The 12,654-nt window shown below is 44.5% G+C and overlaps 1 protein-coding gene across 1 annotated transcript in view; it reads left to right on the top strand.

The window, feature by feature from the left end:
* TTLL6 (tubulin tyrosine ligase like 6) overlaps window positions 1-12,654 on the top strand; it is a 58,823-nt gene that overhangs the window by 39,926 nt on the left and 6,243 nt on the right. Inside the window, 3 exon segments of the mRNA XM_036755629.1 lie at window positions 4,726-4,951; window positions 6,904-7,079; window positions 8,463-8,651. Of these exon segments, the coding sequence (XP_036611524.1) occupies window positions 4,726-4,951; window positions 6,904-7,079; window positions 8,463-8,651 (591 nt within the window).

Raw genomic sequence — 12,654 nt, 5'->3', positions numbered from 1 at the left:
AAAGTACTTAGGACAGTTCCTGGCACATGTTGTTCAGTTGTTTCAGTCATATCCAACTCTTTGTGACCCCATTTGGAGTTTTCTTGGCAAAAATACCAGAGTGGTTTTGCCATTTCCTTCTTAAGCTCATTTTACAGATGTGGAAACTGAGGCAAACAGGGTGAAGCAACTTGCCCAGAGTCACACAGCTACTAAATATCTGAAGTTGGATTTGAACTCATGAAGATGAATCCTCCTGACCCCAAGCCCAGTGCTCTATTCACTGTGCCACGTAGCTGCCCATCTATGATTGCTATTATTAACCTCTCAGTGCCCAAGGCTTGAGCCTCAGACTGTAGATTGGTGTCTCTAAGACTATACGTTATTGAAGAAGGTGCCAGTCTGCATTGGTAGAAGAACTTTCTTGACTTGGGAGCTCTCTATACCCATACATTCTCAGTTCCAGTCCCCATCCCTAGGTGATTATGCTGGAATTCTTTGCCCATTCATGCTGTAGGTCCAAAGAACTGAGTATATTGCAAGGGCCTAGTTAACTAGCTTCTAGTTCCTTGTGTACATAATAGCTGATTCTTCAGAAACAAAGGGTCTGGTGCTGATAGGGCATCTTGAGGTAGGTTTTGTAGCCTTTTCAAAGAACCAGAACAGTTTCTCTCCCAAAGCCTGCCTAGGTGAGATGTCCCTGAATGATATGGCTGTCCCATGTTAACTGTTCCATGAGTTGGTTCATTTTTGTACCCTGGTCAGGGGCCTTTTCCTGGCTCATTTCTTGCTTCCTTGCTTATTTTCATCAGGTCAAGGGGTGCACCTAATTCTTTGGGAAGATGAGCTGCTGACCCATCCTGAATGGGAGTACAAGCTAAAAAGCTGGGTGAGGGGAGTGGGCCAGGCTGGATGGAGTAGGTGTAAGTTACCAGGGACTTCCTTCTGAGGATATGAGTCTGCCTCACTGGACAGATGGTGTAACGTAACATAAGGATTGTATAAGAGGAATGAAGTCGTCAAATGTGGTCCCTTAGAGAAGTCCTTTTAAGCAGCTTCATGACATGTGTGAAGTTCTTAAAAAAAAAAGAGTTTCTTTCCCTTCAGCTATACAGCGAATGGTTTGAATCCATGGTTGTACCTTATGGTTCCATTAAAATTTTACTCTCCCATTCATCAATAAATACTTGTGGTTAAAATGGAAATAAAATCAGGGGTGGGTGGGTACTGAATTGGAAGTCAGAAGGCCTGGGTTCAAATCTGATCTCTGCAATTTATTAGCAGGGTGGCTCAGATCACTTATCCTCTCTGGGCTTCACTTTCATCATATGTAAAAGGAGGGGATTTGAGCTAAATGAGCTTTATGATCTTTTCCAGCTCTAAATCTGTGATCCCATGATCAGCTCTCTCCAGGGTGTCTGATCTCCCTAGGGCTTCATTATGAGAGGAAGGGAGGGAGGAGCTGAAGCTCCAACCATAAGCTCACATGATGGCAGAGAGAATCTGAAGTAGCACGGGACAAAGGTGAGGGTGTAGGGAGGTGGCTGTAGAGAGGGAAACATACTTTGCTTTTCCCCATAACCAAAGCCACCTTCCTTCTAAACTCCTCCTTATTTTTTCTCCTTCCCTTCTTCCTTTTTCACTCACCTTGAATTCTGTTCTTTTTATACATAGTCTCCCTAAATGAGTTTAATTCTATTCATTAAACATTTTTTAATACTTTGGTTTTTTTAAATTTTTTTTGGAGGGGGGAAGCCAAGGCAGTTAGGGTTAAGTGACTTGCCCAAGGTCACACAGCTAGCAAGTGTTGAGTGTCTGAGGTCAAATTTGAACTCAGGTCCTCTTGACTCCAGGGTCGGTGCTCTACTCACTACACCACCTGGCTGCCCCCATTAAGCATCTTTTAAGCACCTGCAGTGTTAGGCACTAGGGCAGGTAGGTGGTGCAGTGGATAGGGTGCCAGGCCTGGAGTCAGGAATTTCTGAGTTCAAGTCCTGCCTTAGATACTTGCTAGCTGTAGGTCCCTGGCCAAGTCACCTAACCTCAGTCTGACTCAGTTTTCTCAACTGTAGAATGGGGATAATAACAGCACCTACCTCATAAGGTTCTTGTGAGGATCAAATTAGACAATATTTGTAAAGTGGTTAGCACAGCACCTACACCATATTTATGTAGTCCAAGGACCATTGTTCATTTGTTGTTTTTTTTAATCCCCAGCAGTACCTAGCAAAGTGCTGTGCTCAGTGTAGACAGTCAATAAATGTGCCTTAATTTCTAACTCCCGTCTTTTCCCTCCTTTCCCCCTCTTCTTTTCTCTTATTCTTTCCCCCTTCTTTCTGTTCTTCCCCTTCCTTTCATCCTTGTTCTATAGGTGCTTTCCCTTTCCTACAGATTGCCTCATTCCTACTTTTGTGTGACCCATTTTACCTTACCCTTAGGATCATGGGATCATAGATTTTTTAGAGCTGAAAGAAACCCTGGAGGCCATTAAGTTCAACCCCCTCATCTTATGTACAACTAGTAAGTGTCACAGGATGACTCAAAGTCCATGTGCTGCCTCTTATCACCCTCCCTCCTTTTCTCCTCTTCTTTCCTTCCCCTCCTTTCATGCCTTCCTTCTTATGTGTGTGTGTTTTTCCAATTCAGTTCAACAACCATTTACCAATTTCCTGCTATGTGCCCAGAACTTGGCTAGGTACCATAGGGGGCACAAGGGATTTTAAGACAGTCAGTCTCTGCCTGAAAGGAGTTTCAAATCATCCTTCCCTTATTGTTTTTCTCTCTTTTCTCTCTTCTCCTTTCCTCCCTCCTCTTCTTTTCTCTCTCCTTTACCTTTTTGTCATCCCTTTTTGCCCTTGGCAGTTATCAGGTTCAGATGCTGACTGCTTCATCTGCACTGAATCATATCATATCATGTCTAGCCTTCTCACATTACAGCTGAGGAAACTAAGACAGTGAGGGTTAAGTGATTCGTCCAGGGTCATACAGCTGGTCAGTGCCAAAGACAGGCTTTGAACTCGGATCTTCCTGACTCAAGTCTAACAGTCCCTTACTTTGTGGGCCACCTAGCTACCTCCTGGAGAACGCTATAAAGTAGGAAGCCAGATTGTAGGGGATTTGGAACAGAGGAGTTTGGCTGTGAAAAAGAGGAGAGATCAGATGGTGCTGAACAAAATGTCCCCTTTTCCTAATGACTAGAGGTCAGTATTAAGAACACTGAATATCATATTCTTCTGTAGTACACAGTACAGCTAAGTTCTGGCTTTTTTCATTTTTCTGTGTCCTTGGTCACTGCCAATAATGATATGACAGTAGCACTTATGTAGCTCTTTAAAGGTTACAAAGCACTTCTCATGTTATCCCGTTTCATCTGACAGATCATCAGCTGTCAATTTCATTCCTCTCAGTGGGCCTGCCTGTAGCCACCCTCCCCCACCCCATTTCTAGTTTGCTGCTTCTAATCTGTTGAAGGAATTGGAAATCAAATAATTGATTTTATTAAGAGGTGTTTGTTAAATAAGAATCATTTAGCTCTGAATGATAGCCTAAGGGCTTCTGGATGAAATTAAGTACCCGCTTTTACTGCTGGGAGCTTTTGGACAATTGTTTCTGATCCTTTTAGGTGGGGTTTTGTTTTGTTTTGTTTTGTTTTCTGCTTTTAGGTTTGGGGTTTCTGTGATTTTAATACCTCTTTGCAGGGACCCAGGAATCCCTTTGTAAGGAGTAATAAAAGCTGCTTTTATCTGTCTAGACAATCCTAAAATTAATCAACATACTATTCCCTAGGCTTTCATTATTAAATAGAGTAGTTTTAGCTTATTTTTGCTATAGCCATTAGAACTCTGACTTCTTTTTCTGGCTCAATAGTTATTTTGAGTAAGAAGGAGTGATTGCAAGGGAATGGATATTCTCAGCTCATTTGCCTCCTTCCCCTTCTATCCAACATAACTTCTATAATTTTATTTTGTGACTTTTCATTCTGAACTCTGACCTGTGGTCAAGGGCTTGCCCAGTCCTGTGATCTCTGATCTGTACCCTGCCTACATCTCTAGTTCCTGCGATTCTTTAACAGCATTGTTCTCAGTGTAGCCACTGGGCAGTATAATAAAATAGAAAGAGGCCTGGATTTGAACCCTGAAGATCTGGGTTCAAATAACGGCCTTGTCCCTTATTACCTATACTGATATTGGGTAAGTTATGTCTTAGGTTCATCATCGATAAAAAGTGGGGATTAGACCTTTTTTAGGTCCCTTCTAGCTCTAAATCTGAATCTTGAAGATTACAATGAATTTTTTTTTTTGCGGGGTGCGGTGGGGTAGAGCGGTCTGGGGAGAGACTGGCTCTCCATCTCTCCCAAGCTGCAATTGCAGCGGTGCTCATAACTTTCTGATCTGGGCTGGTTTGCCCCTCTTTAGGCAGCCTGCTGTACCCCGCCCCCCACACACACACTCTGGGGTTCACCATATTGGTGCTAGACTTAAGAGTGGACACCTGATTGGCTATCCCCCTGTGGTAGTGCAGAACTGCTGAACTCAAGCAATTCACCATTCTCAGCCTCCTGGACTTAGTAGGGACAATAGGCATGAACTACCATGTACCAGGGCTCAGAAATGTCTCATCTCCTAGAGTGCTTTTGTTTTCCAGTTTCCAAAACCTTTTTATCTCCACACAGCACTGAAAAATCTCAGTGGACCAGAAGGTTAGTCTCTCTCCCTTTTTAACAGTTTAACATAATTCCTTTTATAGGAAGCTCTCCACCTTCAATGCCTACATGGACAAACTTGGCTGTGACACTGTGAAGATGTGGCGAGATATTGAAGATATAATCATCAAGACCTTGATTACTGCTCACCCTATAATTAAGCACAACTATCATACCTGCTTCCCCAATCACATCATGAATAGTGCTTGCTTTGAAATTTTGGGCTTTGATATCCTGCTGGACAGAAAACTTAAACCCTGGCTTTTGGAGGTAATCCAATTCAACAGATTTTAAATAAGCTCCTAGGTAAGAGATGGACAGAGGGGGCATTTGTATTCCTTGCCATCTTTTTATTCAGGCCATCAGTCATCTCTGGGGTTTCCCCTCTTTCTCACTTGGGCGGTTCTCTCTTATCCCTCAGTGCCAAGCTCGCTTGGCTGGGAAGTGACCAGCAGAGGGGGATAGACTTCAGGGAATTACAGAATTTCTCAAATCCACCCTGACCTGGAAATTCAAACCCAGTTCCTGGCTTGTGAAAATACTGGAGTCCCAGAGGCAACTGCAGCTCTTGGCACAAAGGAGGCTCCTGGGGAAGGGGTATCCTTGATTAGGGCTATAGGCAGCAGTGTCCTAGATTAGGCAAAGACAGAAACAAAAAGAGAAAAAGCTGTTCTGTCTCCTTTCCCTTTCTGTTTTCATAGCTGATCTCTTCTTTCTCATAGTCTTTTATTTGACATTCTTTTGAAAACACTCAGTTCTGTTGCTTTTTAAAAATTTGATTTTTTTTGAAAATAGTCAGTCCTGTTGCTTTTTTGGGGGTAGTGTGTGATAGATCACCCCCAACTAGTATCAGGTAACAGCAGCTTTCCTATTGGGTCAGTTCTCTTCGGGGCTGGCTTGAGATGGGAGAATAGGGGAATGAGAATTGAGGTGATTCTCTTGCCTATTCCCTTCCCTTCTGTGTATTCCTTGACCTCTCCACCTACTACCCACCCAATATATACGCACACACATCCCCTACCTAGGTGGCACAGTGGATAGAATGCTGAGCCTGGAATGAGGAAGATCTGAATTCAAATGTTGCCCCTAGACAATTATTGGCTGAATGACCCTGGCCAAGCCACTTAACCACTCTGTGCCTCACTTTCCCATCTGTAAAATGGGGATGATAATAATAGCACTTACCTCCCAAAGTTATTGTAAGGATCAAATGAAATAATACTTGTAAAACACTTTGCACAGTGCCTGGCATATAACAAGCACTATGTAAATGCCAATGTGGGGTTGTTGTTACTAATCCTTCCTCTCTCTACACACATACCCTCAAAAAGGATCTGAAGCAGAAAGTGAGTTAAATTAGAGAGCATTCCCCAACTCCCACTCACTGAGACACAGTAAAATGAAATTAAAACCACCCCCCCCCCCCAAATGAGAATGTTGATTCTTCCTTATTCCCCTCTAGCTCCGGCCCACATTTTCTTCTCACACTTCACACTCACATACTTCTCTCCCCTCTTGCCATTCAACAGCTTCTGCTCCAAGATCCCAGAGTGAAAGGGAGTTATGGTTTAATGGGAAGGAGTTCTAGACTCAGAGATAGGAGAGACCCAGGTCTGAATCTCAGTTCTGACGCTTACTAGCTTATATGACCACGGGCAAGTCAGTTAATTTTTCCGAACCTCACTTTCCCCATCTCTAAAATGGAACCAACACTGGTGCTGTCTACCTCCATGGGGCAAGTACTTTATAAGCCTTAAAGTACTGTGTAAATGTGAGTTATTGCCCAGTGTGGTTGCACACACCTGTAATCCCAGCTACTGGGAAAGGTGGAGGCTGCCAAATCTCTTGAGCTTGGGAGTTCTGAGCTGCTGTAAAACTGAAGCTGATTGGGTATCTGCACTAAATCTGGCACTAATATGGCTAGCTCCCAAGAGGAGGTGGGAGGAACTTGTCCAGCAGGACAAGTGAACCCACCCAGGACAGAAACAGTGAAGGTCAAAGCTCCTGTGCTTATCAGGAGTGGAATTAGCCCATGACTAACCCTTGTACTTCCAGCTGAGGTAATATGGTGGTGGTGGCGGGGACCTAGTTTTAAAAAAAAAAAAATGAGTTATCCTTGGTGGACTAGTTGGAGAGACAGGGAGGGTCCCATTAATTTCTACTTTTCGTAATTGTTCCCCTTTCCAAGCCTAACCCCCCAAGCCACCATCTTGCCCTCTCAGGTTAATCACTCTCCAAGCTTCTCCACCGACTCCCGGTTAGACAAAGAAGTCAAAGACAATCTGCTGTACGACACCCTGGTCCTGATCAACCTGGGAGCCTGTGACAAGAAGAAAGTCCTAGAGGAAGCGAGGCACAGGGCAAGGTTTCTGCAGGATATCCGTTCCAGGGAGATCAGGTGTGCCCTCAGATTGAGGAAGGGCAAGATAACCTCAGTGCTCCTTCCCCCGCTCTCCCCTCTCAATCTCTCTTCCTGCTTTCCTAGGCATCTTTGCCACCCTCTTTCTGTGCCCAGGAGACCCAGCGCTGCCCACTTTCAGACCCCATTCTGGACAGCAGCCACCATTGAAACTCTAGACTTTTTCATTCCCACCCCACTCACTCCCTCTACTTAAGACTTGGTCTGTCGTGTGCACATTCCCTCTTGGCTTTCCTTTCTGTCCTCTGAAATTAGCAAACCTGATAAATCGACCCCTGTTGGTGCTTATGTCTTAGTGTTACTCCTCCCAGGTAACATTTTTATATGTTTTAGTCAGAGTCTTTTGGAGTCACATTTCCTCAATCCCACCATAGGAATTTCAGATTGGTGTGGGATGTACTTTGGGGAGAGGGAGGGACCTTTCAGTGCCTCCCAAATGGGTAGCCCTGAATTGTCACATTACAGACTGATTACTTGTAATTCCTTGAAAGGGAGACCTTTTTAGAGCAGGGGAAAGGAGATGGGGCAGCTAGGTGGTAGGACGGTGGATAGAGCACTGGCCCTGGAGTCAGGAGAACCTGAGTTCAAATTTGGCCTCAGACACTTGACATTTACTAGCTGTATGACCCTGGGCAAGTCACTTAACCCTGACTGCCTAAAAAAAAAAGAATTGGGGGTGGGGATGAGGGGACAGGTAGAAGTCAGAAAACATAGGTTTTGTTTCTAGTCTGACTGCAACATCACTGGATATGTCATTAGGTCTTGATTTTGCTGCTTTGAAATCAAAGGAGCCTTCTAATATGGAAAAAAGTCACAATTTTAGAGCTGGAAGTGACTTTCAAGATCTCCTTGTCCAACCCCCTCAATTTACAGATGAAGAAGCTGAGGGCTGGTGACTTGTACAAGGTCTTACTCTGAACTCAGGGCAGGGCCATGTCCAGCACCTAAGGCTTTGGAATTTCAGTTCTTTCATTCCTCTCCTTCTGACCCTTACCTTTCCAGGGAGACCTTGAGGAAGCAGATTATTGTGAAAAGCATGTCAGGCTCCTTGGAGAGGGTGCCTTGATTTCAGGAAAACACAAACCCTTCCTTGAGGAGGTTGTTCCTTTTTGGGAGGGGGGTGATTCCCCATCTCATCAGAGCTAAGCCAAGGAAGGTTTGAAACACTTTAAGCTCTCTCTTGCTACATCTGAGAGAACGTCTCCACTGGCAGTTCTGATCGTGGAGGCGTCATAAGTGAGGTCTGGCTTGAAGGTGGGGGAACTGGATGAGGTAACTTCCTGTATTCCTCAGAGCACCCCCAACCCCCTGAGTCTCATTCTGAGAAAAAATGTTGCAATCCCACATCTCTGCATCTTACAGGGTTGAGGAATTAAAGAATTACCAGGCTGCATGGCTGGAGAAAATAGAACGTTATGAGAAGGAAAAAAGTGGCGGCTTCCGGAGGATTTATCCTGAGTGTGGTTCTGAAAAGTATCAGAAATATTTTCATCACAGCAATTCACTCTTTCAAAACACAGTGGCCTCCAGAGCCCGGGAAGTGCACGCCCGGTATGGAAAGGAAAGCCAGGGCCATCAAAGGGTGGGCAAGGCAGTGGGGTTTGGCTCTGGGATTGTCACCAATGCATGCTGTCACCATAAATTATTCCTTGGTCTTAGGAGGCCTGGCTTGGCCATAGTTGCTAGAAGAATACTTATCCCCTTATCCCGTGGGCGTCCCAGAAAGATTGAAAAGTATAAAGTCTCAAGTTGTCAAATAGGTGGGTTCTTGTTCACGGACACTCACTTAACCCAGATGGACAACATTGCAGACTTGGTTCTGGATCAATGTATTGTCTTACAAACAGACAGGAGTGTCTGCTGCTGTACATCTTTGTCCTCTGGATTCCCCCTAATTGTCTTCTCCAGAATCAAGGGACCAGAAAGGTACGGGATGTGAAACAGCTTGGAAAAAGAGGCCCAGTATCCCTAGCTTGCATTCCACGGAAACCATACTGGGGGATAAGGTTGGCAGAAGGGAATGGTTTCCTATTTCCTGTCTTCCCCCAGAGATATTATTCCTAGGATTAGAAATTATGTGTGTATATGTCTATATGTGTGTGTATGTGATCTGAAGTTGAGGACGAAGGGGTTGGGGGAGAATGAATAACTCCTGTTTCCTGCTGTTAGATTTCTAGGTTTCAATACTGATTGCCTTACAATCAGTTGAAGATGGGGGCTGCTCTGGGAAAAGAGGGCTGAAAACTTGTAGAAAACTAGGTTTGCTTCCCCTTGTTTAGGTAAAAACCCCATCTTGAGTTGGAGGGCCCCTGAGCCAAGGCCCTCCCCACCCCCTACTAGTTGTCACCCATCAAGCACAGTTGTTATTATTTATTATTAACAAGGGTTCCTTCACTTCTCTCCTTTAGTACTCAATACTTTTAGCATCCTCATTCACCTTTTCCTCCTTCCTTTTGGTCACAGAGGAAGAAATAACCCATAACCCTGTTCCTTGATAGACCAATCCTTCTACCTGCATCCTTGGTTTCATTATCTCCCATCTACCCCAGTGGTTGAGAATTCTCCATTCCTTCTTCCCCTTTTTGGTTTTTGGGTTCATAGCTGTGATTTTACTGATGTCGGGAGCTCCTGGCGAGGAAATTTCTTTTGTCAAGGAAGATTAGCTACTGTTGTGAAATGTACAGTCTTATAGAGTTAGTTGTGTGGGGCACTGAGAGGTTGAGGGGTTTGCCATATATCTTTCGATCTTCCTCTCTTCATTGGCTCCTTCCCATGTATACTTATCAACATCCTCTTCTCCTTAATTCCAAATAAAAAAAGCCTCTTTTTAATTCATCTACTCTACTGTATCCAGCTACTGTCCTATATCTTTCCAAATTTTTCCCCTTCTTCAGTCCTTTTCACTCTGTACTCCACCCTAACTTACCCTCTTGAAACTGCTCTCTTCATCAGACTTCTTCCAATGATCACCAAATCCAGTGAACTTTTTTCAGACCCCTTCTTCCCAGACTTCTTTGTAGCTTTTAACCTTTTGACCACGTTTTCCTTCTGCATACCCCTTTTCGGCCAACCTCGCAGATGCCAAACTCTTCCATTTTCTTAGTTTTCTAACCACACTTTATTGTTATTCCCCAAGGATCTAGCCTTCTTCCACTTTTCTTTTCTTTTTCTTTTTCTCTTCTCCTCCCCTTCTTTTCCCTTCCCTCTCCTTTCCTTTCCATTCCTCTTCTCTTTTTCTTTAGTAACTGCATTCACTTCCATGGATTCACCTCCCACTTCAATGCAGATGCCTCCCAAGTTGGTGCCTTCTGCCCTCAGCTCTTTTCTGAGCTCCAACTCGATTCTGTGGCTACTTTTAGATTCTGCTCTAAACCTTGCTTCTAGAGGCATTTCCTGGCCTTTCTCTGTTTTCCTTCTGAGATTACCTTTCATTTAAACTGTGTATATGTATCTTGTGTGCATATGGTGATTTGCATGCCACCTCCCTTGTTAGAGTGGAAGCTCCTTGAGGGCAGGGATTGTGCCTTTCTTTGCATCCCCATGCTTAGCACATAGTAAAGCCTTTAATAAATGCCTGTTGACTGACTGACAAACTAAAATCTCAAGCACCTCAGGATATTCTTGCTTGGATCTGAGAAGCATGAGACATTTCTCTAGGACATTTCTACTCGAATGGTCCATCAGTGCCTTAAATTCAAAATGACTGCAACAGAGCTCAATATTTTTCTTTCTCTGTCTATCCTCCCCTCCAACTTCAGTGTTTCTGTCAGTTGCATCAACTTACACTATTTCTATATTCTGTTTCAGTGGTGGGGAACCTAAGGCCTCAAGGCCACATGTGGTCCTCTAGGTCGTCAAGTGCAGCCCTTTGACTGAGCCCGGCTTTGTTCTGTGACGTTTGGATTCGGTCAAAGGGCCGCACTTGAGGACCTAGAGGGCCACATGTGGCCTCAGGGCCGTAGGTTCCTCACTCCTGTTCTATTTCCTGTTGTCTATCAACTTAGGGATTTTTCTCTCTCTCTCCTTCACGTTTCCTATCCAGTTAGTTACTGAGTCTGGTGGAATCCAGCTCTGCATAGGCTCCTCTCTTCCCCTCCTGTCTTTTACCACTCTCACTATCACTAATTCCTTCCCTTGTCCCACCTTGGCCTGGATAGTTACACTAACTTCCTAATGGAACTTCCCTGATTCAGTTCAACAAACGTTTATCAAATAAACACATTCAGATACAACAACAAAAATAAAAATACCTGCCTTTAAGCAGCTTCCACTCTACTAGAGGGATTATACAAGCAAGTACCAAATATCTTGGAAGTAATGCGACATAGCCTGGAGAGGGTGAGAACTTGACCACTGGGAGGTCAAGGAGGTGCTTTGAAAGAAGCGAGGGTCCCCCTGAGGTAAGGAGGGAGGACGTTCTGGGGGGAATGACCTGCTGGAAGACATGGCCAGTTTGACTGCAACAGACTTTTGTGAAGGGAAGTAATACCTAATGAGACTGGAAAGGTAGGTGAAAGCCAGATCACAGGGAAGGCTTTGCATTCTGAAAAAAATCTCATTTTGTACTTTATCCTAGGGGCAATAGGAAGACATTCAGCTTTTTGGAGTAGAGGATGGAGAGATGGAGGTGTGGCATGGTCAGATTTTTATTTTAGGAATATCAACTTGGCAGCTGTGTGGAGGAAAGCTGTGAGAGAGGAGAGACTGGAAGTAGAGAGTTCATTGCAATGGTCCAAGCCTTTCCTGATTCCTGCCCACCTCCCCCCACCCCTAAACTGTTAATATTTTCCTTCCCTTTGAAATTTTGTATTATTTTGTATTACTTTTTTTTGAGGGGGGAAGGCAGGGCAACTGGAGTTGAGTGCCTTGCCCAAGGTCACACAGCTAGTAAGTGTGTCAAGTGTCTGAGGTCATATTTGAACTCCTGTCCTCCTGACTCCAGGGCCGGTGCTGTATTCACTGCGCCACCTAGCTGCCCCTATTTTGTATTACTTTTGCTGCTAAGTGGCCTAGTGGACCAAGTGCCAGACTTGAAGTTCGGAAGACCTAAGTTTAAATCCAGCCTTGGCCACTTAGAGCTGTGTGATCTTGGGCAAGTCACCTCATTTCTCTTGGCCTCACTTTCCTCGTCTGTCAAATGGGGATAATAGTAGCACCTATCTCATTTGTTGTGGGAATCAAGTGAGTTAATAAGCGGAAAGGCCTTTGGGAACCTCAGAGCTCTATATGAACGATAGCTCTTATTATTCAGAAGTGACCCAGGCCTAGCGGGTAGAGAGCAGGCCAAGGAGCTGACAAGACCTTGATGCACACTGGCTGTGTCACCCTGGGCAAGTCATGTACCCTCTTGATTTGATAGGCAACTTTTAAGACTGTAAATCCCCAAGAAGGCGCCTCTCTGCCTTGGCCAAGGGAACTTCACCACTTAAGAGTTTCCTAAATCAAGTCAGCAAGCTTTCATTAAGCCCCTGCTCTGGGCCAGACATTGTGCTAAGTGATATTGACACAAAGTAAGGCCCCAAAGGAGTCCGGGCTGTCTGGGAACTCAGAAGAT

This window comes from Trichosurus vulpecula, chromosome 4, assembly GCF_011100635.1.
Source record: "Trichosurus vulpecula isolate mTriVul1 chromosome 4, mTriVul1.pri, whole genome shotgun sequence".
In the NCBI taxonomy this organism is placed as follows: Eukaryota; Metazoa; Chordata; class Mammalia; order Diprotodontia; family Phalangeridae; genus Trichosurus; species Trichosurus vulpecula.
The sequence above is the reverse complement of the archived record's forward strand: the minus strand, read 5'-3'. Positions and strand labels throughout refer to the sequence as shown.